This window comes from Sminthopsis crassicaudata, chromosome 2 (assembly GCF_048593235.1).
Source record: "Sminthopsis crassicaudata isolate SCR6 chromosome 2, ASM4859323v1, whole genome shotgun sequence".
Taxonomy (NCBI): Eukaryota; Metazoa; Chordata; class Mammalia; order Dasyuromorphia; family Dasyuridae; genus Sminthopsis; species Sminthopsis crassicaudata.
In genome coordinates this window covers 579,663,901-579,683,643 of record NC_133618.1, presented here as the reverse complement: position 1 = coordinate 579,683,643, position 19,743 = coordinate 579,663,901, and the positions used below count along the sequence as shown (strand labels likewise).

Genomic DNA, 19,743 nt, shown 5'->3' with positions numbered 1-19,743 from the left:
TCACTGGCTCATAAATGTTCTTCCAATACAACATTCCATCTCCAGACTATCCCTTTATGCTGGTGCCCTTCACCCTTGGAACGGCCCCTCTCCTTACCTCTGCTTCTTACAACTCCCTCCAAAGGTCAGTTCAGGAGTTTCCTCCTCCAGGAAGCCCTTCCTAAGCTAGCCAGGAAAGTCAGAATTAAAAACTAGGTCCTCTGATTTCAGAAACCAGTATTTGGAATCCCCCAAAGAAATACCAAGTGAGCAGGTTCCCCATTCTCTACTCCTCTCCAAACTTGCTTTCTCTGCGTGACTTCTCTTTTGCTTTAGAAAGCAAGAACCCCTCCATAAGAAAGTACTTCTCCCCTTACCCCAATACTCGCCTCTTCCTCTTATTCCAGGTCTGGAAAGAAAACAGTTTAGTGGCCTGAGATCTGAATAAATCCCCAGTACTCTTCCTTCCAGAAGCCACTTCAGGCCTGAGAAGATTAATGCTTGAGGCCTTCAGAGTCATTAGCTGGGAGATTAGTACTTAATGTGGTGTAGTACACACTTGCTTGCTCTCCCTCTCCCTCTCCCTCTCTCTGCTCATTATAATGCCTTTAGCCAGAAGGTTCAGGGCATAGGTGGGAGATCAGCTCTTCTGGTATAATCAGAAGACGCAGAAAATAATTCACTGATCCATTAATTCATTCAGAAATCCAACACTCTCAATCTTTCTTCTTCTTCTTCCCATATCCATTTCCCTCCCATAGGTGACACGGGCACTCCAGGCAGGATTGTTACTTCAGGTAAGGAGAGCTTGGGGGATATTTTGACTTCTGTTTTTTTAATCTCATCTGCAATGTGCATTTGTCTACATCTCTCTATGTTAATACATTTCAAGAAATGTTTGGTTCTGAAGCAGTTTTGTCAGATGCGGACCAGGGAAAGAGTGAGATTTGTTTTTCAAGTTGCAGGAGAGCATTGCATTGAAAGACAAGAGTCAGGATGATACCTTGTGTAGTCTGGGGCTTAGAGCATCCTCCAAGTTCAGTGTTGTTTAATCATTGACTCACTTTTTTACAGAGGGAACATCCACAGTCACTGTTCCAGGGCCTCCAGGACCACCAGGTTCCATGGGACCCCCAGGTCCACCTGGCCTTCCAGGTTGGTAAATGCTTTTTGGTTTTGTTAGAAATTATCTACTGACCTCACTCACCTTTGGATGTCATGATTTCCTTGGCAGCAAATCAAATTGATAGAGAATACCAGTGACCAAGCAACTTGCACCTCTGGCACTATAGGACACTCTTGTGTTTGTTTTCATATTTGTTCCCCTTGGGCACAGTTTTTATCCTGGACAAGTCTCCTCTCAGTTAACCATGGAGAGGAACTGTCCTCTCCTCTGATGGCTAGAACTAATTCTCTCTCCAATTCTTGGTCAGCAGTTTACTCTGCTGCCAACAGATTCTCTCTTTTGGTTGAGTATAATATGGTGTCTTTTATTAGGGGAGCAGCCCTGTTACAAAACACCATAGTCCATGGGGGAAGGAAGAAGAAAAACAAATCTCCCATTCCCCCAAACCTCACTGCTTTCTGGTGGAGACTCAAGGGAAATCTTCTCAAAAGCTCATTCTCTCTTCTAGACTGCCACCCCACACTCCTTGAAGTGGCTTTCTGCCCCAAATGACACTAAAGTTGTCAAACTCACTTTTTAAAAGCTACCAGGAGTAGCCAAATTTGTTGCAAAATGCCCTCCAATTCCATCACCAAAACCTTTGTGCTTTGAAAAAGGGTTAAAGGGAATAAAGACATCATTTTGTTTAATACATTAATAAATTATTGGTGCTAATGTCCACCCCTTTTATGATTTCATCAGTGAGACTGAGGAGAAAGTAATTAATCAGAGGTATCCTAACCAACTACTATCATCCCTACTATAATCAGGGGTATCCTAATCAATTATCCCTACTATATTGTGGTAAATTCACAATATTTATCACATACTCTTTAGGTCATGTTACTCTTGGATACATTGAGAAGATCAGCATCTAGTCTTTTAGTTCTGCAAACTATGAATCAAGAAATATAATTTAGCCTGTTTTTTTTTTCCCATTCTGCAGGACCTATTGGCCCAGCTGGTCTCCCAGGACAGCAAGGTATGCTGTGGTTGGGAATACTAAGAATTGATTATGGGCTCCCAGAAAGTCACCAAAAGCTCAGGAGGCCTCAAGGGCCCCTTTGCAGAGGAATAGACTGGAAACAAAACATAGCCCCAGAGAGCCTGTAACCCCTTTCCTCCACCAGATTTCATTCTCCCTAGGGAATGTCAGCAGTCCAAACTTGAGACTCGACTCTGCCCCCACCCCGGGACAAAAGAAAGAAAGCAATAAGATGATGAAGAAAATCCCAAACTTTTTTTTCTAACAGGTCCCCGGGGGGAGAGAGGCATCCCAGGGGAATCGATCATTGAAAGCAGTTCTTCTTCAGGGGTTGTTTCGGCTCCTCGTGAGTAGTTTTATTCTGTTTGATTCGGGTGAAAGTCAGCCTGAAGTAGGAAGAGGAGAATCCTGGAGTCAGATGGAGTCAGGGCCCAAGGTGTTTTAACTGTGACCTTCCCTAGATGCAAGGCACTATTTGGAGGGTGGGGAGATCAAAAAGGGACCCAGTAGCAGCTGAATTAGGAAGTCCCCCCAGTAAATGGCCTGGGGACAAAGATGTCTAGTTTCTCCAAAAGGAAATCCCAGGATTTTTACTGCTCCCAGAGGCTGTGACTCTGGGTATGATCACTTTGGAACCTCTCAGGTGTTTAAGAACAACTGAGAAAAAAATAGACATCAGTGTTCTCCAGTACTTTGTCGTGTAGATCAACGAAATTGAATCACATAGGCAAGAGTGGCCAGAGGCAGAGAGGGCCATGATGGTCTTTAATTTTTCCCTGCTGACTCCTAAAATCAATTAGCTTATGAGCAGGATTTCTTGGGCATGGATGGCCAGACCAGTCTCCTGGATTCTCTTCCATGTTCTTACACCTGAAATCTTTTACATGGAAAGAGATCCAGGAACTTGTCAGGGCTTGGTAAAATTGCCTAATTTTACTTACTTACTCCATGGTCCTGAATGCATTTCTGGGTGGAGTAAAAGAGAGATGGTGATGGAAGGAGCCTGTGGGAGACAATAGCCATGTCTGATTTCTTCTCTATGTAGACACTGCTCAATTGCAAGGACCCCCAGGACCCCCAGGACCTCCAGGACCACCAGGTAATTATCCCAGGAGAGACTTGGAAAGTAAAAAGATGGGGAATACTCTGTTTCCAAAATCCACGAATATGAAGACTACTAGAGTCAAAGCTAAGACAGATTTAGAAAATCACAGAGTCAGATCCTCAAATTTTGTAGATAAGAAGACTAAGTACCAAAGAAGTGAACGAACTTGTCACGTGAATTTGAAGCAAGGCCAAGCTTAGAGCATATGAGTCTTTCCCTTTCACATTTCAAACTTTGGTGCTGTATGTTTCTTCCTACAGGAGCTTCCATCACAGGCCCTCCAGGACCCCGAGGTCCAGCAGGTAAGCACTCCTACCTCTGAATAGGAAACAGGATCCAGACCCCAAGAGATCATGGCTATTCCACATACCCAGACTACCTCTGTAGCCTACCCAATCCTATCAGAGAGTACAAATTTACCCAGTTTTCTTTAAATGTCATTAGGTAGAAAACAAGCAAGTTGCCCCCATGGGAGTGAATCTGTGGGTAGACTTTCAGTCTTGACCAAGGTTGGGGATTTTTCTTGTCAGGGGAAGGCCTACCAGGACCTCCTGGACCCCCTGGAAGTTTCCTTACAAACTCAGGTAAGGCCATCTCTCACTGGAAACACAATGAGTGTCTCATAAGAGGTACCACGACCTTTGAGACTCTAAGGGTGGTAAAGAAACAAACTTTTGCAAAGCCCTTTGGAAGAGAAAAAATAAAAATACCATCCCCACCCTTGGGGATCACCAGGTCTTGAGGACAGGGAGTGGGGTGGAGACAGAGCCACATATCAACAAATACAAAGTAAAATAGAGCTGAAACGAGGTATCAGGGCAGCTGTGGGCTGGGAATACATGCATGGCAGAGAAGACTCCTCACCTGTTCCCCCCTATAGCCTATTCATCTCTTCCACAGAAACCTTCTTCTCTGGTCCCCCTGGCCCACCTGGGCCCCCTGGCCCCAAGGGAGATCAAGGTGAGTGCATTGCCCTTGTATTCGAAAGGTCTTCTTATGAACTCACCTAACCTTCCCACCTGGTGTTAGGGATAGACGGAAGGCAGAAGAAATTTGCTGAGCTCATTTTCAGTGGTACCTTGGCAATGAGGACAGGGAGTTCAGGGGAACCTGTTGAGCTGCAAAGTTTCTTTCACTTCCTCCCACCCTCTGTCTGGATGGAAAAGCGGTTAAGGAGTACCCTCTAGGTTTTTCAGCATATTTCCCCCCAAGATCTCCATTCCTTTCAACACTAGGCTCACCATTATGACCCTTCCCTAAATCCCTCTGGTTGGTGTTATATATCAGTCTCACAACCTCTCTGTTTTCTCTCCAACAGGTTCTCCTGGACCACGAGGATACCAAGGTAAATGGAAAAGATGGGGATGAGAAGGATTTATTATCTTACCTGTATCATGACAAGATTTGGGGGGGATAGTGAAAAGGAGAGGAAGATTGTAGGGATGCTCAAACCTCTTGGAAATTACTTCATCAAAAGAGGGTGAATACTTAGGTGTATGTATCAAGCAACAGCCTAAGTGGGGAATAGGAGGGGGGTTCCATCTGGAAGAGTGTGAAAAAATCTAACCATCCTAATCTCCTTTTGACTCTCAGGGGACCCTGGCCTTCCAGGACTCTCTGTCTCAGGTCAGTGCTGGGCCATTTCCTCCTATTTGCCTCTCCCCCAAACCCAGCTGACCACCTGTGACAATTATATTCTTGACTTCCAGGTTCAGACACTCTGGGAGTTGCTCTACAAGGCCCACCTGGCCCACCTGGTATTCAGGGAGTTCCAGGACCTAAGGGTGACAAAGGTAAGTGTTGGGAAGAGGCTAATCAGGAGATGGAACCTGAGGACTGCAGACAACCAAGAGGCCCCAATTTCAGATCCTTAAGCATTCCATGAGTCCTTGCTGTGCAGCCAGCTTAGAGTGGAAAAAAAAAGTCAGAGGAGGAGAACCTGGCCCTTGGAGGTTAACTCACTCCCTTTAGAGAGAAAGAAATCACTACTGAGAACAACTGAGGCTGCAATGTGCCAAGGGAAAGACCTGGGAATAGAGGGGACAAGAGGTAGAGGTGGAGAGCTGGCCACTGGCCCCTTACAGAAGGACTTCTGGAGAAGACGGCTTTTTCACCTGACATTGCTCTCTCCCTTTTTGTTTCTAGGCGACCCTGGTGTCCCAGGTGCTCCTGGAATCCCCGGAAGCCCCTCTCGAGGTAAGGATGTTGCCTAGAAAGGATCCTTCTCTCCAGAAGGGACTCCCACTGAAGGTTTTAGAGAAGTCCTTCCCATTTCCTTTGGTCCCATTTCTTTGACCATTTCTTTGAGGAAATTAATTCATCAAGCATTTGCTGAGCAAATACTGTGTGTGTGTGTGTGTGTGTGTGTGTGTGTGTGTGTGTGTGTGTGTGTGTGTGTGTGTGTGTGTGACAGAGAGAGAGAGACAGAGAGACAGAAAGAGACAAAGAGAGAGACAGAGAGACAGAGAGAAGGCACAGAATTGTAAGGAAGACAGGAATCTATCCTCAGGAATTTTACAGTCTGGCTAGGGAATAAGATCAACAAATGTAAAAAGATAACTAAACATACATCATACTGGGTGCTAAATTAGTGGTAAAGAAAGTGAGGATTTTAGGTGTTCAAAGGAGAGAGACACCAGCTTGGGCTAGAATAGGTAAGGAAAACCTGGAGGAAGGGGGGAAACTCCAGAGCTGGTCCCTCAGGTACTGAATTTGAAGAGGGGAGAACTGCTCATCTCTGTGACCCTCTTGCACAAAGGCTACTGGTAACAGAGGACTAGTCCCCTCCAGGTTACTTTCTGGATCTAGATCCATTTCTCCCTTAGGAAAGGGAAGATAGAAACCCTTCAAAGATGGTACCCATCCCATCTTCCTGTGCCCAAGATAGAGACTAAGTCCATTTCTATCTCCTATAGGAGGATCATCAAGTTCTAGGGGACTCCCAGGTCCCCCTGGTCCCCCTGGCCCCCCTGGTTCCATCAGCAGCTCCAGACGGGAGATTCAGCAGTACATCTCTGATTACATACAAAGTAAGTACTGCTCCAGCCCACTGAGGCAACAGGCCACCTGCCAGGGACTAGAGTCTAGTTTTCCAGAACGAATCTCAACAATTTGGGAGAAAGAGAAGTAGCAACTCACATACACAGGCGTCTCCTTCAGCTCTCTGATCCATGGTAGGGGTCCTTTCTCCACTGACATTTCAGAGCTGAAAGTAGATGGTTTCATGAGCTGCTATCGTGGCCATCCCTCTTATGCAGACTCCCTTAGAATTTAATTAGATCCTCAAACAGCAGACACATATAGCCCATCACTGGCCCTTTCTCACTCGGTAGAATCTGCCCGCACTCATGTTCCCTTGGTAAGCCTTGAAGAAGTCAGAGGCACTAGGCAGGCCGACTTAGGACATTTATACGTATAATATCCATGTGTGTCGTTGCACATACACATGCATGCATATACTCTGAAATAACAACTGGCACGTACACATAAATATAGGTGGCCTTTTACAAGACATGATCCTTCCAGTAGCCTTGGGAAGTGTGTAATATGGCTCTTCTTCCAGTTTCCATAGGAGGAAATAATATCTGTGGCTGCAGGGATTTGCCCAAAGTCCCACAACTAGAAAGCAGCTGCACTAGGGCTTTATCCCTGAGTTCAGTCCTTTCTCTCCGTACCACACACAAGTCCTCACACAAGGTCGGGGAACACACATTATGGCACCTTGCACAGGGTCTTGACACCAGGTAATATTTGTCGATTTAATGTTGATTTTACAGTAAATAAATCACTTATTAAGTGCCTGCTAAGTGCCAGACATGTGCCAGGCTAGTGTCAGAGTGGACAGAGCATCAGACCTCAAGTCAGGGAGATTCAGCTTCATGAACTCAAATCTGCCCCTCACACTTGATACCCTGTGACCCTGGGAAAGTCATACCCCAGTTTGTCTCAGTTTCCTCACCTGTAAAACAAGCTGAAGAAGGAAATTATAAACTGTTTCAGCATCTTTGCCAAGAAAAGCCTAACTGGGGTCCTGAAGAGTTGGACATGACTGAAATAACTACATACACACTAGACAACATACTAAGAACACACCTGAGACTTTCTATTGCCACATCTCTCTTACTTGATGACCCTTCCTCAAACCCTGTTTCTCCCCATAGAAAGGGGGCAGACTAGAAATTCCCCATGACCCACAGAGATTAAGCATGCTTGTTGAATAGATGAAAGATTTAAATCAGTTTTTATTTTTCCATACCGCCCCCCAGGCACATCTTTGCCTGGCTCCTCCTGTGCCTCAGTTTCTCCATCTGTAACAGGAAAAGAATAAAAACCTCATGCTGGCCCTGACTTCAGTGAGAACAGCAGGGCTAAGTGGAGGAGAGTGCATCTCTTCAAGACTTTTGAGATCCCTTTTGGAAAGGAGATCTCATAATACTTGAAAGTCAAATATTATGGAGATGGACTCTCTTCTGTTTTTTTATGTTTAGGTGACAGCATCAGAAGTCACCTGTCTGGAATTCAGGGTCCCCCTGGTCCTCCAGGGCCTCCAGGACCTGTCACCACCATTAGTGGGGAAACTTTTGACTACACTGAGCTGGCAAGTCAAGTCATGAGCTACATAAGGAGTAAGTCTCTGGTTCCCTGCATTCTACCTACACATTCACATATACTTCTTCATTCCTTATCCATGTACCTTCTTCTGATCTCACAGAGATTGACCTGCTTGGCAGAAAACTCAATGCTCTTTTGTAGAGTCCCATCTATGATTTCTTGCCTACTCTCCCCTCTAATAATTTGATAGTGTTGTTGTTGTTGTTTTTAGTGCAGAAAAACTCCATTAATTCAGAATGTGCAATTTTGTAAATTCTAAGCTATACCTTTAAATTATAAATTCCTTAATAGGATTTGCTGAAAAAAATGCCATAAAGCAAAATTGCAAGGATCATATTTAGCTAATCTAAGAAATCTAGTACTACAACAGCAGTTATTTAAGTATGATGTGCTAAACGCCCAGGATTCTTATTTGTTCTTTAAAGCAGGTATATCCAATTGACTACAGTTTTTAAGGAATTAGTATATGCTACAGTTTGAAAAATAAAATTTCATTCTATTAAAAAATTTTCAATATCTCCCTCACAGCTTCTGGGTACAATTCAGGCTCCTTTTCCTCTATTTCCTCTGAAGACATCCTGCTTGTGTTGCAAAGTGAGTACCTAGACCAGAATGGGGAATGACTGTCCAGTACATAGTAGCACATAGGAAGCACTTACTGTTTACTGAATGACTGGCTGACCACTGTGGTCCCTTCGTACTACTGTCTCCCACCTTTGCTCATTATCCAAAGAAGATATCCTCAGAAAGGGCCAGAGGAGGCTTTCGGTGGCAGCAATTGGTTAGCATGTGTGGTATGCAAGTCTTGGAGATGTCACCAACCTTTCTCTGCCAAATTAGAAAACCTGTTTTTAGAAAGGTGATGATCAATCCCCATGATGCCCCACAAATAGAACCAAGCTTCTTTCTAAGTATCTGAACAAATGTTGTCTCAGGACAGTGCCCCTGGAAATGGAGTCTGGCAATTGAAAACATCCTGGACCACTCCTGGTCTCAGTTTGTGCATCTGGCAAAGAACCAGACCCATTCTCTATCATACCTGTGGGAGGTTACGGTTGCTAGACCGGGCCATCTCATCTCATGTCACAAACCAAGACTGCATTTTGATATGTCTTCATCTGGGGTTTTTTAGGAGAAGAAGTGCGCCAATATCTCCAGCAATATCTGATGGGTCTTCGTGGACCTCTTGGACCAGGAGCTGGTGGGGACGGGTTCCTACAGTCTCTGAACTATGAAGAGCTGACCAACCGCATTCTAAGCTACATGAGAAGTAAGTATTCTGTCCTCAGGGAGCCAGAGCATGGCTAAAGAAATGGGGTGATTTCCACTCTGAGCATCTCCAGAAACAGCCTGAGCCCATTCCTCTGCTCCATGTGGAGACTAAAAGGAAGATGTAGACAACATTCAGGAGCTTGGTCACATAACCATTCGACCATCATCCTAAAAAAAAGTCTGGAGCAAAGTTGGGGATAAGGTTCAGGAAACAATTTAGGATCACAGGTTCATTTGACAGACATCATTTGGGGAGGGGATCCATAAGCTTTGCCAGACTATTAAAGGGTCCATGACACAAAGACGATTTAAGAATCTCTGCTGTACTTTTTTATCTATGAGAGTGTTTCCATTAGCACTAGTTAGTAGTGGAGCCAGAATGCCTGAGACTGAATATTAGCTCTAATAGTTATTAACTGTGGGAATTCCTCTTAACCCTGTAAGTCTAAAAGCCTCAGTTTCTTCAAGAATAAAATGAGAATATGTGTAGTACCTATCTCAAAGGGCTTTAAGAAAAGTCTTTTTGCAAACTAAAAAACACTATAGAATGTGTTGAAATTACTTTCCTGGTTTCCCTTAACAGTTCCCATTCCTGCCTCTCCTGCTTTCTTCTCCTTGTCTGGTTCACTAAGTCTCTGATTTCCTTTTCCTAGGTACTGGGATTAGTGTTGGACTCCCAGGTCCCCCGGGTCCCCCAGGTCTGCCAGGAACTTCCTACCAGGAGCTGTTGTCTCTGCTTCGAGGTAAGATTAAACTTGGAACAAAAATCCTGACATGGGCTGGAAGATGGTGCCTCCTAGGTCATACTGCCTCGTTCTTCCCTGTCATTCCAGGATCTGAATTCAGTGGCATTGTTGGACCTCCTGGACCCCCAGGACCCCCAGGACCTTCTGGCAGCTCCTGGTCCAGTCTCAGTATGGAAGAACTGTCATCTTACCTGCAGAGTAAGGGCTTCAGTGTGAGGATTGGGGGAAGAGGATTAAGGACAATGGAAGTCCTTGTGCACCTTCACGAATATTAATCTGATCCTTACAACCATGCCACGAGTTAGGCAGCGCAAGTTTCATCCTCTTGAGTTTTCAGAAGAGAAAAAGGATTTAGAAAGGTTGGATGGTTTGCCCATAAGAAGTGGTGAAGGAAGGGATTCTTTCAGTCTTTCAACCTGAAGCCCAGGATGCTTTTCAAGGCATCACCCTAGCCTCTAAGGGGATCTCCCTCAACTTTATCAGGGTGTGAAGAAACAGACGCACTTAGGGAACCAGTGATTCTCTGCTACCCAGACATTCCAAGTTATTCACACACCACACACACAGCAATGGGAGATTTTTCCAGAGCCTCCAGTGGCTAAAGGCTTGGAGAGGAGGGGGAAGCCACTGTGAGAAGGGGCGTGGAGGAGGGGAAGTGACACCTGGGAAGGGCGGGTGATTCAGGCGACTTCAGCTAATACCTGGAAGAGAGGTGCCCAGGTGATTTCTGTCCCTGAAACTCGGCTGACCCCGTTCCTGCCCGCGGGTCCCTTCTCCTCCGGTTCCCCGGGCTTTGTCCTTTCTCCCTGGGACCCGTGAGCCCAGCCCCAGTCGGAGCAAGGCCCTCCCCCTCATCGGGGTGTTTTGTCTCTCCTGTACTCCGACAGGCGCAGGCCTCGCCTCAGTCTCGGGCCCTCCCGGCCCCCCTGGTCCTCCAGGCCCGCGCGGACCTCCTGGGGTTTCAGCGGCTTTGGCCACCTATGCAACTGAGAACAGCGATAGTTTCCGGAGCGAGCTCATCAGCTACCTCACAAGTAGGTGCTTTCCTGCCCTCTGGACGCCATCCAGCCCCGTTCTCCCCACTCTAGAAGTCAGCGTCCCATCACGGCCGAGCTCCCGTTATTTGCGCAGAAATTGTCTCCCCAGGATAAATCCGAGCCCATCCCAACTCTTCTCTCCCCTCCTCTCTCCCACCTGATTTCACATAAAAAAGAGAACCATCCGCCCTACGGAAGGGATCTCCACAAAACTGCTGGAGACGTGCCCCGAGGTCCAAGTCGTGGGGCAGCCTTGGCTCTCCCGCCCTGAGCCCCAGGCTGCTCCTACCACAGTGTTCCGTTTGCTAGGTCCGGATGTCCGGAGCTTCATCGTGGGACCTCCGGGCCCCCCAGGGCCTCAGGGCCCTCCAGGAGATAGTCGGCTAGGGGAGGCCGACGGCTACTACGGCCGGGGCAGCAGCAGCTCCTACGGCTCTTCTGTCAGCCGGAGTACCTCCTATAGCAGCTCCCTGGGACTAGGAGGATCCAACGGAGGAGCCGCCTACGGAGCGGCCTTGGGCGATGGCGGTCCCTATGGCACCGACGTGGGCGCTGGGGGAGGCGGCACCTATGGCACTGACGGCAGAGCCTTTGGTGCAGGCTTCGCTGGGGATCTGGATTACAATGAACTGGCCGTGCGTGTGTCCGAGAGCTTGCAGCGTGAGTGAGAAGCCCCTCCCCAGAACCCGAGCCCCCTTACTGTCTCCCTTGACTTCCCCAGGCCCCAGACATTTAGAGACATGAGCCACAGAGCCAGCAAGACAGGAAAAGCTACATTTAATAGCCAGACTATTCTCCGGCCACAAAGGCGGTCCAGGGTCCCTGCAACCGGGGTCACTTTTCAGGCAATCCCTAGCATAGAGTGAGCGTTACATAGAGAATACTGGTTCTGTGGAGGAAACTTGGGAGTTTTAAGCCTATCTCTGCGGCTACTTCTAGTACCGATGTGATCTTGGGCCTCAGGCAATTCCTCTGTAAAAGGACATGGGCTTGGATGATCTTCAAATCTGTTCTAGCCCTAAATTGTGTGATTCTCTACATCTCTGGTTCTGAATACAAAATGCCCAGGCATCAGAGCGTTTTAGTGCAGAAACCAGAAAGCTCAATTAGTTTAGATAACCAGGTTTAGCTTCTTCAGGCCTAGGGTCTTTCAAAATGCTAGTCAGTCTCATGCTTTTGGAGAAGTCCAAATGTTGGGATTTGAGATGTTTATTCCAGTCTTCAGGCCATTCTCCCCCTACAAAGTGTGAGTTTCTCCTGAGGGACCTCAGATGTTCTTTCATTGGCCCCAAGTATTTGTTTTGCAGGTCAGGGTCTGCTACAAGGTATGGCTTACACTGTACAAGGACCACCAGGCCAGCCTGGGCCCCAGGGTCCTCCCGGCATCAGCAAAGTATTTGCAACCTACAGCAATGTGACTGAGGACCTCATGGACTTCTTCCGAAGTAAGGGCTCTCCTAGCAATACAGCCCCAGGACTTCTCTGGGTGCAGATCCTTCCCCCCCACCTTCTCCTACACAACATATCCATCCTGCTCGAGACTGCTGGTTATTCGTCAAGTTCTGAAATGAGAAAACGTGCTTTTCCCTCTCGCACCAATGCTTCGTTGCTCACTCAAGCCCAGCCTCCTCTGCAGAATGAAGGCACTAACAAGACCACTGACTTGAGATGACTTGTTTTGCTTTGCTCTTTGCCTCACTATAATCATGACAACCAGTGCCTGTGCAATTTGTGTGTTTCTTTTCCATTTCTCCAACCAGGGCTTCAGGGGCTAAGCAAACGCAGGGGTTTTTAAGGCAGGGGTGTTTTACTCATCACCCCACCCAACTCCTTCTATTTGAGCTAAAATCCATTGTAAAACTTGCATTTCATGCCTTTACTAACATTCTCCAATATGTCCTTGCTCATACTGAGGGAAATCATTCCTGTAGTTATCTCTGGGCAGAGGGTAGCAGAAGTAGAACCCCATCTGAGCCTCTTTCCTCTTTCCTTTTTATAGCCTATGGAACAATTCCAGGACCAAAGGGAGACATAGGGTTTCCAGGACCCAAAGGTAAGTATCAAAAGTAGGAGTGGCCACTTACTCATTCACTCACCCTGTTTAAAAACCGTTACCACTTTCAGTGGCTTTCCTGGAAATCTGATAATCCTTTTCCACTATTCTGAGACAAAAAGGTACTACTAATTCAAGATAAAGATTTCTTTGCATTAATTGCTCATGTTACTACATGAAAACAACATCCATTAATTTCGTGAAATTCCTCTTATGGATTTACCCCTGGCCACTCCAGCACAGGATACTAGGATTCATTTCATCTTCCAGGTGAAAGAGGGCCAGCTGGTAATCCTGGTAGACCCGGACCTCCAGGGCCCAGAGGACAAAAAGGAGACAAGGGAGATAAAGGTAATTTCCAAGGGTGAATGGAACTTTTGGATGCAGTGAAGGAAACCAAAGTTCAAAATTTGTTATCCTTTTAAAATGACTTTGTTGAACAAAATGTACTGCCAGAATTTTTCTAATTTTGGTACATTTGGCCTAATTTTAACAAGTGCACCTGATTAAAGAGACCTTTATTAAAAGTTGAATTAAGGATGGGTTTGAAATTTCAACAGCAAATTTCAAAAAAGTTCCGAGGCAAAAAGAAGTCTCTGCAAAAGAAGTGTACAATTCATTGAACATTCAGCACCTTCTATGTAAATGGTACTGTTTTAGGTACCACCACAAAAGGGTTTACTTACAGCTTAATAAAGGGGATGTCTGTGCACAACCACATACTCAAATATGATGCACAGGAGGGTGCTGGGCAAAGGAGAGACAAAGTTCTATAAGAAAATTTGAAATTTCAAGTTAAAAAATCAAGGAGGCTGATCCAATCCAGAAAAGAAAAATCTATTCTGACAAATTAGTAGTATTAGCAACACAACTGCTACTGGCATCCATTAGGAAGACCTGGGCTTGAATCTTCCATGACACTTATTGGCAGTTAAGATCCTGGAAGAGTTAATATTTCAAAGCCCTCAGGCAACTAAGATCTTCATTACTTTCTGATACCCCCCTACAGTTCACATTACCTAGACCTCCCCAAAACAAGGAAATCACAAATCTCAGTCCAAAAAAGTTTGTGGATTCAACCCTGAAGACAAATGTAATAATCCTAAGCCAATCTTCTCATGTGTTTTTCTCTTCCCAATTTCCAGGAGAACAAGTCTATGTTGGCAGGAGGAGGAGGAGAAGCATTGCTGTCAAACCATGAAGATAAGACTCACTCAATATTAAAGCATGCTGAGCTCGTTCCTGGAGCAAGGGTGGGCTAAAAGTCTACTAGCGTCCTTTTAGGACATCTTAGTCAAACAACCAAATAGACTGGGTCAAGAAATATAATAGTCTCATAATTTGAAATGGCCTCACTGCTGCTGACTTTGGCTCTCATGTAACAGCACATGGATAATTCCTCAGGCAGGATAAACCTAAAGTAACATTTTGGGGACTTAGCTGCTCCTTAGGTCCCAAGCTCACATTTCATAGCCACTTGGGAGTTTACAACAAACACTTCCCAAGTACCAATCAAGGGAAGTAATGGACTCAAATTATCCTGTGCCTTTCGGTCATGATTCCAGGGATTCTTTACCTTTGCTTTGGCTTAACTTTTAACTGGTTTTGAGTTCAAGAGACAGCGAGTCTTCTTTCTTGAAGTAGTTCTCGGTGGTGGGTGGCTTCACAGCTTTGTCCCAGTTAACATGTCTAGTGTTTTGGGCTGTCCCCTGCCTGTGTTTCTATTTGCTCTCCCTAGTCACAGAGAAGAGAGCTAAGGAAAACAGATCCATTTAAGTTACTGGGAAGACTAGAAAGCCACAGAATTCAATTCTCCTCTAGGAGGAGATACACAATTAAGCAGGGTTTCCAATTTTTATTATTTCTTTTGAATACATCGTGTTTTTACTTGAACAAGAAAACATAACATATATTTGACTATCATCTGACACCAAACATCTTATCTTCATTTCTATGAGCTCTTGTTAGGTTTTTAATACACTAGATACAGAAAGAGGTGACCAAAGAGCTCATGGCAGAACTGGGGACCAGAGATATTAGATATTGAACAAATTGCTTCAGTTCCAAAATGTCTACCTACTTCTAACTATGGGGGGATGTGTGGGAAGCAGGGAGAACTGTCAGGATCAGATGAATTTAAGCACCTTTTTTTTTTTAAACTTTTAAAACATATCTGTATGTGGTCAAGTTGAAGTTGTTTCAATTGTTAATTTCCAATTAAAATGTATTACTTGTATACAATATATTTGCTAAATCTTATTGGTGAACAGGAAAAGTTTAACATAGATACTGTTCTACGTGTTGACTAAGCCCCAAAGAGTGTATTTAGGAATAACTTTAACTGTACCTTCCATATCATTACAACTAATCTGTGGTCTTTTAAACTAGGCTTTTATCTATAATCCCTTGAAACCCTACTCCAATCTGAACATATTGTAAATAATCTGAAAGTTGTCAGGAAGCTTTAACAACTTGGGAATTAGCATGTAACATGGTAAGAGAGCAATTAGAATCTTTATAACTACTGTGTTAATTTACTTGGGGATAAGTGGGGAAGAAAGGTTTAGGGCATGTTTAGTTCAAAAAAAAACACACACCCATCAAAGTTTCATTAAAATTAAAAGTCAAAATGGATACAAAGATTCAACACTCTATATTAGCTTTTATATTTGGTCTCATTTAAAAGAGCATCAAACCTGCCAGATGTTTGCTACTGATCCTTTCTTTGCACCTCACCAGGTTAAACATAGGAAGTCATCTTTTTCTGCTGAGCTAGATGGTTTTATATAGTATATAGCCTGCCTGGTTTCTCAGAGACCAATTCAAGAATCTCCTGGAAAAGCATCATTATTAAGCTCCATTAGACACTAGTCCTTGCAGTTACGTGCCATAAGAAAATTCAGTATAGCTAAATTACCTTCTTATATCCTGCTAACTTTGACTAAGATACAAATTGGACACTACTTCAAATTAGTCTTTATACAAGACGACTTTGAAAACATAAAAATTTTTTTAACAACCTGAGTTTTTTTGTGAAAGAAAGCTTTATTTCCAGATAAGATACACTTTAGCCTTTCCAAATACCACAAAATTTTGTGATCTTTACCAACAAACTGAGTCAATTTCCTTTACCTAATATGACCTACCAAATTTTACCTAACATTTTCCCTAACTACTAAATTTGTTATAACAGAATTATTCCCAAATTATTCTGCTAAGCACCTAAAATTCAATTCAAAGCTTGCTTACGACATTATTTCAGACCTGCAAAATCCTTTGCTTATAGTTGATGTTCAGTAAATGAGTGTGAAAGGATCCTAGAGTTGGAAATTTGGAAATCATCCAATTCAATCCCCTTGTTTTATAGATGAGAAGCTCCAGGTTATTTAGAAATAACTTTACTTGCACCATCCGTAGCATAACAATTACTTTGTGATCTTTAGACTTTTATCTATAATCACTTGGAACCCACATCCCACAAATAATTTTAAAGAACCAGAATTCACATCTCAATCATGAACCTAAATATAGCACTCTGAGTGCTCTATTGAGCATTAGAATGAAAACCAGATTGATTTTTGTTAAGCTGCAGCTTTATTTTTATCAAGAAGTAACTGGTTTTCAACCCTGGGTAAAGTTCCTAAATTCTAAAATAGTCATACTTCAGTCATAGCTGAAAACTGTCATTTATTCTACTTGATAGCCTCATGGTCCAAACCTGAAAAAGATTCTCCCAATACATAGTCATATAATCTTTGCTTACACACTTCAAGCAGACTTTTTCCATTCTTGGGGACCATCCATTATGCTTCTGAATAGCTTTGTTAGGGAAGTTTATCTTTACTCAAGCTGCTATTTGCCTTATTGAAATTTTAAACTTTTACTCGCATTTCTGCCCTTTAGAACTAAGCAGAAATTAGCACTCTTTCACATGATAACCCTTCAAATACATGAAGGTGGTTGTTATGTCCTTTCTCTCCCCGTGTCTTTTTCTGTATAAGTAAAATCTTTTGAAGTTCTTTTATCTTCAAAATTAAAGACAGTGTTAGTTATTCAAATTGATGTATAATTACTTTGGTAAAAGTTGGTTTAATCCTATTATTTAAAATACGTGGGAAATGCTCCTTCTTTACAGAGATAGGAGACAACAAGTATGGAATACTGCTGTTGAATTGGGTTGATATATAGATTAGTTTTATTGAACAGCTCTTTTTCTTTCCTATCCTTTGTTATGACTCTCTAGATGGAAAAGGGGAGAGAAATATATTGGGAAAAGAAATGATATAAAAAATAAAAGATAACAAAATATTGTTAAAAGACAAAAGATCTCAATTCTGAAAAAGAATAAATACTTTAAAAACATAAAAACTCCATATAGGTAGATATGACTTTTTCTCTCCTTTTAAAGTATCCCTTAAGAAAAATAGATCCTTTGGACTACATAGCCCATCAGAAAAGTAGAAAGGAACGGGAGGCAGCAACTCTAGGTTCAAGAGCCAATTTTGCCACTTAATTACTTCTGAGACCTGTCACATATCACATGTCATAAAGCACAATGTTTATTGACTACTGATTTCTCTCTAAAGGCCTCAAGTTAAAGGGACAGGACTAGACTATCCACAATCCCTTGGTTCTAAATCTAATAATCTGAGAATCTATGCTATCCCAACTTACCAAGAAAAGCCATACCGCTTTTTTGTTTATGTGTAAGAGTGAATGCACATGCTTATAAACACACAGACTTAACAAACATAGGAAAGGTTTAGTGTTCACCACAAAAAGGCAAAGACTTGATGCACAGGAAAGCCAATGGGCAGAAGAAAAAAAATTTGAAGAGGAGGAAAAAACTCACTGGGCCATAAAATCATCAATAGTTGGGGGAAAACAAAAACAAAAACAAAAACAAAAAAACAACAACAACAACAAAGCAGCCAGACTTAAGTAGGACAATCTATTTAACAAAAAACACTACTTCCCCAAAATAGTTTTAAGAAATGACTTTATTTAGTGTGTCAATCCCACAACTGCAAAGACATTTGCTCTCCAGTAGACAAGAGGCACAAACTGAAACAAGAGTTCTTTCTGAAAAACTTGACATTGCAAGTCAGAACAGCATCACTACAGTTGCAGCCTACATTGAAAGTGACAAGGTATTCTGACTCAAGCTCAAGAGCAGAAGTTTAAAGCTAGAGCAAAACCACTGCAATCATGGCAACAAGACAGGTGGTTAGGTTTTTGGGCCGATCAGAAATACTTTTCATAAGACATGATTCCATTTCCTGTAAAGTTTCTTTTTCCTGAAAGGAGCTGATTTCTACTCTTAGAACTAGGACTATCTTCCCCTCTCAGTTCTAGATTTTCCTTTAAGCATATACCTTATCTACCAATAATTTGTATTTGACTCTTTCAGAAGAACCTTCTCTACTAAGCACTGAATGGTCTGGGAGAGAGCTATTAGCTAAAGTGGGTTTGGGAGATTATAAAAGGCAGTTTAAAACTTGCTGATACTTATAAAATTGGAGACCCTACAATGAAATGGGCCTAATATGCCTGAGCATTTTTGTGCTTGAGGAAAACACTACTTCTTAGAGGTAGCTGTGGTTCTGGTTTGTGTTTAATTAAAATTCAGCCTAGCTTGTTGATAGGTTTCAGGGAGATCATCATATCAGCTGAATGGAAGCAAGCTGAATTTTCTGTTTACCCAACCTGTGGACTCCCCAGACACCACAGAAAAGGGTCAGAAAAAACTTATTCACAAATTCACATGAGCATAATTTAATTTAGCAATTTGCATCCTAGGTATGGATGGAAAAGGCTAAGAAATATCTGGCACAACTAGCTTTCTGCGTTATACCTAAGAACATTAGGAGTGTGTTTCTGTGACACAGGAAAAACTTGAAGGATGTTTCAGATATACACATTAAGACTCTCTTTAATGAGTTTCATCGTCTGTTTTGCCAGAGCATCATAGGATAAGCCAAGAATGGTTATGACTACACACTGAGGCTTCAGAGAATTCCTTTCCTCACAGGAAAAAATATCCCCATCTTTGGCCTCAGACAATTAATACATTGTTACCCTGGGCAAGTCACTTAATCCCAAGTGCCTCACCAAAAAAAAAAAAAGAAAAAGAAAGAAAAAAAAAGGGCAAACAAAAAACCCTATCTTTTATTTGAATGAAAAACTGAACCTTCAGGGCTGAAGCCTAACAATGGTTGAGAAGATAAGTGTTCAATTATAATTTTACATAACAAAACAGTTTTAAAAGGATCTTTATCAGTTTTCATTTTGAAATTAACATTTGATTCCAATATGTAATTCTCGATTCTTTCCCTAACTTGTGGAAAATGGTCATTCTTTAAGGTAGAGTTTACTCTGGAATACTGAATTTAGTAGAAAGGAAGATGCAAAACAAGTGTGTTACAATCAGAATTGTGTTTTCTAACAACCAAACTTACTTAAGGTGTCAACCAACTAATTATCTCCTTTTTCAGCAATATGAATATTTGGAGGGAAAGTTCCCAACATACTTAGCACACATGAACTATCAATTAAAGAATGAGATTCCCAATGTTCTGTACTGAGAAGACAAACAAAAGTCCAGTGAACTGATAATTCCAAGGAAAAAGTAGCATATGAACATCTGTTTTCTTCCTCTATCTCTTACCATCCCCAATTCAAATAAATCAGTGAATACATTGGGCATCATACTATAATATTTTTATGTTAACAATATAAACCATTTCCGTTTTCTTACTGAGTATTATTTTTATAAAGATGTAGCTTAAAA

General features: G+C 42.9%; 1 protein-coding gene across 2 annotated transcripts in view; it reads left to right on the top strand.

Moving 5' to 3' along the window:
• The window catches only part of COL17A1 (collagen type XVII alpha 1 chain), a 59,004-nt gene extending 43,810 nt beyond the window's left edge, over positions 1-15,194 (top strand). For both annotated transcript variants that reach the window (XM_074295512.1, XM_074295511.1), the window contains exons 34-57: positions 741-776; positions 1,054-1,134; positions 2,091-2,126; positions 2,398-2,475; positions 3,175-3,228; positions 3,495-3,536; positions 3,765-3,818; positions 4,135-4,194; positions 4,553-4,579; positions 4,828-4,860; positions 4,944-5,027; positions 5,380-5,430; positions 6,150-6,263; positions 7,722-7,859; positions 8,374-8,439; positions 8,978-9,115; positions 9,771-9,860; positions 9,951-10,061; positions 10,751-10,897; positions 11,210-11,560; positions 12,208-12,345; positions 12,900-12,953; positions 13,224-13,304; positions 14,099-15,194. In XM_074295512.1, the coding sequence (XP_074151613.1) occupies positions 741-776; positions 1,054-1,134; positions 2,091-2,126; positions 2,398-2,475; positions 3,175-3,228; positions 3,495-3,536; positions 3,765-3,818; positions 4,135-4,194; positions 4,553-4,579; positions 4,828-4,860; positions 4,944-5,027; positions 5,380-5,430; positions 6,150-6,263; positions 7,722-7,859; positions 8,374-8,439; positions 8,978-9,115; positions 9,771-9,860; positions 9,951-10,061; positions 10,751-10,897; positions 11,210-11,560; positions 12,208-12,345; positions 12,900-12,953; positions 13,224-13,304; positions 14,099-14,154 (2,120 nt within the window). In that variant the 3' untranslated portion in view covers positions 14,155-15,194. The remainder of the gene's footprint in view (positions 1-740; positions 777-1,053; positions 1,135-2,090; positions 2,127-2,397; positions 2,476-3,174; positions 3,229-3,494; positions 3,537-3,764; positions 3,819-4,134; positions 4,195-4,552; positions 4,580-4,827; positions 4,861-4,943; positions 5,028-5,379; positions 5,431-6,149; positions 6,264-7,721; positions 7,860-8,373; positions 8,440-8,977; positions 9,116-9,770; positions 9,861-9,950; positions 10,062-10,750; positions 10,898-11,209; positions 11,561-12,207; positions 12,346-12,899; positions 12,954-13,223; positions 13,305-14,098) is intronic.
• Positions 15,195-19,743: the final 4,549 nt, after the last annotated feature.